Below are 4,806 nucleotides of genomic sequence, written 5' to 3'. Positions count from 1 at the left end.
CTACGTGGACAGCCTAAGAATGAAGGAAACCCTCTTTTATAATAATATAGATTAGTAAAAACATGAATATATTAAAAAAATCAGTCAAAAAACAACAACACTAAACCAAGTAGTGGTAATTTAGTGGCAATCTTTTGGAGTTTTGTTTGTACCTACATCACTCATGGATTCAATTTCTCTTGAGAACTAAATTATCATCACTTGGTCAGTATACGCTTGGGCTTCGGCCAAGTGGTTTACATGTTTATCGTAATAGATGATCGGTTTACTCCCTGACATTAGTCGGAAGGTGTTCCAAACTCAGATCAGACAATTTGGTAACCAGTACATTCTGTAGCAATAAGTGTGTTACTTCCGAAGTCGACCGGATCAACTTAGGATATATTAAAAAAAAAAAAAAAAAAAAACAACAACAACGCTAATATATACAACTGGACTAGTATATATGTTTTGGTATTGGAGTTAAAAACCAATTTACAATGCTCTCTTTAAGAACTACTACCGGATGACGTTTGTACAAATTAATAGTTAAGACACATTAGCTGTACCATTCCAATTTTTACAGAGAATGGGACCTAGAGAATACGTACAAAAGTAGATAAGAGTAATCGATTTTTTGCCCGATAATTCTAAATATTATAAAGTACTAGATATTTTGTCTGCGCCACGCACGGATTGTGTCTTATTAATTTATTCTACATCTATATAAATTGTTTAGCAAAGTTTGTAAAAAAAGAAGTTGAATGTTAGATTTTGTAGAAAATTATAATACTTAACAAATCATTGAAGACGTTGGTGTTACATACAATACTTAATTCATTTACCAAAAATTATTTAAGAGGAATTGTGTTGTCAACCTCAAAAATTTTGTTATCTACAACATAATAATAAAATCATTATATTTTTTAAAAAAAATATTTATCAATTAGTTGGTGAAACATTGGATAATTGTTTTTTATAAACTCAATTTCTTTGTCTTTAGGTTACAATCTTCGTAAAATACGGCGAATTTGGAAAACTCTGACACTTATATAAGATATATTATATAATAGTTCATATCTCTTATTATATAAAGTATGGTTTTTTAAAGTATAGTTTTTTAAAGTTGCTAATTAACATGATTATGGCACATGACAGTTAGATATTTAAAATTAATTATTTCAACTAATTTTGAAATAAGTAATTTTAAAAATTATTTAATAGTAAAAAATAAATTTTAAAATTATATAATAGTATTATTTAAAGAAATTTTTCTTTTTAAATATCCTAAAAAAACATTCGTAAAATAATTTATTTAATATTAATTTTCATTTCTAAAAATCCAAAAGAAAAGATAATTTAAAAAAAAAAATTATATAAAGCTTGGTTCTTCAAAGTTGTTAATTAATATGATTGCGACACATGTAAATTATATATTTAAGATTGTGATATATATTAAGATAATAAAAAATAATTTTATAATCACACCATTGATGCTAAAGTAAACAAATTTGATGTTTGTCTTGCAATATGTTTGATATTTAGCTGACTATCAATAATACAAATTGATTGGTGTCGTGTAACATTAATAGTTTGAATTGTTGTTTTTAATTTCTCTTTAGCAATATAAAAAATACAGAGAGTTTAAAATTCTATATGTTTCAATTAACTAATAATATTTTGAAAAATATTTAAAAGTTAAGTAAAAGTAATCTACTATTTTAAAACACCATAAATATTGAAATAGAAATACTAATCAAAATTTATATAAGGAAATGGATTGTTATTACTAAAATAAGTCTTATGCCAATATATACTGATATCAAATACATATATGCTTGGAATTGTCAAGGAGCTGGTGCTCCTTTGACAAAGGAACATCTCAATGAACTTTATCACTGTTTTCTACCTAGGTTTTTATTTTTATCGGAGACAAAAAAAAATCGATCCTTTTTGCAAGATGTGCAAGTTTCTTTTGGTTATGATCGTGTCTACACCGTCAACCCATGTGGTCGTAGCGGGGGATTAGCTCTTTTTTACATGGATGATACATGTGTTTCTATTTTGTATGCGGATAAACGTATGATTGACATCGAATCTACTTTTGAAGGACATGTTATCTATATGAATTTTGTTTATGGTGATCCGGTTATTGAAAATCGTGATTTAGTTTGGGAATGACTGACACGGATGAGTTTAAACCGGAGCCAAGCATGGTTTATGATTGGTGACTTCAACGAGAGTACGGGTAATCATGAAAAGAGAGGAGGAAGGAGGATACCGGAAAACACTTTCCTCCCTTTCTGTACCATGTTGGATAACTGCGGGATGATAGGTTTCCCATATAAAGGAAACTCTTTCTCATGGGTGGGGAAAAGACGCTCCGGAAAGGTGAAGTGCAAACTAGACAGAGCGGTTGCCAATGAAGAATGGCACTTGCTTTTTCCGGCTTTAAACGTGGAGTTCTTACAGCTTTGGGGATCAGACCATAGACCGGTGTTAGCACGTATACAATCTACATACAGAAGATCGAGGAAGAGTTTTAGATTTGATAAAAGATGTTTGGAGAGACCTGGTTTTAGAGAGGCAATTGTCTCAGGTTGGGGCCCTTTCAGTGAAGTCCACGATGTTGACTTTCACCATAAAGTGGTCTCTTGTCGACGCAACATAATCTCTTGGAAAAAGAATAATCCGACAAATTCGGCAAAACTGATTGAGGAGTTAAAAAGTAAGATTGATCTAGCTTAAGAGGATGATCATACTACTTTTGAAGAACTGGAAGATCTCAGATCCCAACTTATTAATGCTTATAGGGAAGAGGATAAATACTGGCAGCAGAAAAGTAGGACGAAATGGCATAGAGCAGGTGACAGAAATACAAAATTTCACCATGCGACCACAAAACAAAGATGAGCACGAAATAGAGTCATTTGTATAAAAGATAAAGAGGGCAGGATGGCTGAGAGTGATCTTGGAATAGAAAAAGTGGTTGTTGACTATTTCCAAGAACTCTTCTCTACATATGTACCCACAGATGTGGATAATTCTCTTCGCTACATTAAAAATAAAGTTCCAGCGTCCACAAATGACATTCTGACAGCAGAAACGACAGAGCATGAAATCAAGAAAGCCCTCTATAAATCCGGATAAAGCTCCAGGTCCGGATGGCATGACGAGTAGGCTTTTTCAAAGATTTTGGCAGGTTATGCAAAAAGATATAATCCGACTAGTGAAAGATTTTTTTATTCATGGATGCTTTGACCCGAGATTGAACCAGACCAACATTTGTTTGATTCCGAAGAAGGAAAGACCGAGAGAGATGTCTGAGTTTCATCCTATTAGTCTATGCAATGTCAGCTACAAGATTATCTCCAAACTACTATCAAAATGGCTCAAGAGGTTTTTCCCTGACCTGATTTCAGAGACCCAATCAGCTTTTGTCGCACGCCGTTTGATCACTGACAACATTCTGCTAGCACAAGAGAATTTTCATGCTCTACGGACAAATACCAGGGCTCGAGAAGAATTTATGGCCATCAAGACAGACATGAGTAAAGCATATGACATGATTGAATGGAGTTTTATTCGATCATTGATGCTTCGTTTGGGTTTTGCGGAAAAATTGGTGGACCTCTTGATGTTTTGTGTTACATCGGTCCCCTACCAGGTGATAATTAATGGAGAACCAAGGGGAAGAATTACACCCACGAGAGGTTTGAGGCAGGGTGATCTGTTATTCCTTTTCCTCTTCATTTTGTGCACTGAAGCTCTGATCTCCCTCCTTCAAGGAGCGGAAGAGGAGAAGCGCATCCTAGGACTTCGTGTCGCCCGAGCCAGCCCCAGAATCTCACATCTCCTATTTGCGGATGATAGTCTCTTTTTTTTCAAGGCAGAAGTAAGACAGTGCAAGGAAATTCTAGATATTTTGGAATCTTATGGAAAGGCTTCGGGACAACAACTTAACGCGTATAAGTCGTCGATCATCTTTGGGAATAAAGTCGACCATAATGTTAAGCAAGATATTAAACGTGCTCTTGGGATTACTACTGAAGGAGGGATGGGCAAATCCCTTGGACTGCCAGAGCAAATTTGTGGTTCAAAGATGAAAGTTTTTTCCTATGTACAGGATCGCCTCAATGGATGCGTCACCTCGTGATCGGCTAGACTACTTTCGAAAGGGGGTAAAGAGGTGCAAATCAAATCAGTGGCGCAAGCTGTGCCGACATATAGTATGTCATGTTACTTGCTTCCACAAGGTATTGTGGAGAAACTTAAGAGTGCTATCTCAAATTTTTGGTGGAGCTCGAGCCAAAACAACCGAGGATTACATTGGATCGCTTGGGATAAGATTTGTGTCCCACATGATCAGGGTGGACTCGGCTTCTTAGACTTACATGATTTTAATATTGCTTTATTATCAAAGCAACTTTGGAGATTGATACAGTTCCCAAACTCCCTACTTGCCCGAGTATTGAGAGGAAGATATTATAATCGATCAAACCCTTTGGAAGACCGCAAGGTCTACTCACCTTCTTACGGTTGGCGTAGCATTATGGCAGCGAAACCGCTACTAAAATCAGGGATACGAAAGACTATAGGAGCCGGCCTTAACACTTGTGTTTGGACCGAACCATGGATTCCAGATACTCATGCGCGCCCACCGAGACCATCGGATTGCGTTACTTATAGACACCCAAAGCTCCTTGTACACTCCTTCATTAGGCGTGATACAAGAGATTGGGATACTAATATTTTATTAGAGTGTTTTCACCTTGAGGACATCCCGCTAATCCTTAAACTGCGACCAAGCAATACATGGTCTATGGA

General features: G+C 35.3%; 1 protein-coding gene across 1 annotated transcript; it reads left to right on the top strand.

Annotated features, from left to right (window-relative positions):
• Positions 1–3,298: 3,298 nt before the first annotated feature.
• Positions 3,299–4,135, top strand: LOC106333310. Its single transcript, XM_013771776.1, has one exon. The coding sequence runs from the start codon at positions 3,299–3,301 to the stop codon at positions 4,133–4,135; it is 837 nt and encodes a 278-aa protein (XP_013627230.1).
• Positions 4,136–4,806: the final 671 nt, after the last annotated feature.

The sequence above is a fragment of the Brassica oleracea genome, chromosome C1 (assembly GCF_000695525.1).
Source record: "Brassica oleracea var. oleracea cultivar TO1000 chromosome C1, BOL, whole genome shotgun sequence".
NCBI lineage: Eukaryota > Viridiplantae > Streptophyta > Magnoliopsida > Brassicales > Brassicaceae > Brassica > Brassica oleracea.
The sequence above is the reverse complement of the archived record's forward strand: the minus strand, read 5'-3'. Positions and strand labels throughout refer to the sequence as shown.

Bases quoted from the DNA above. Each gene is read 5' to 3' on its own strand.
- LOC106333310 (XM_013771776.1), top strand. From the start codon at position 3,299: ATGTCTGAGTTTCATCCTATTAGTCTATGCAATGTCAGCTACAAGATT.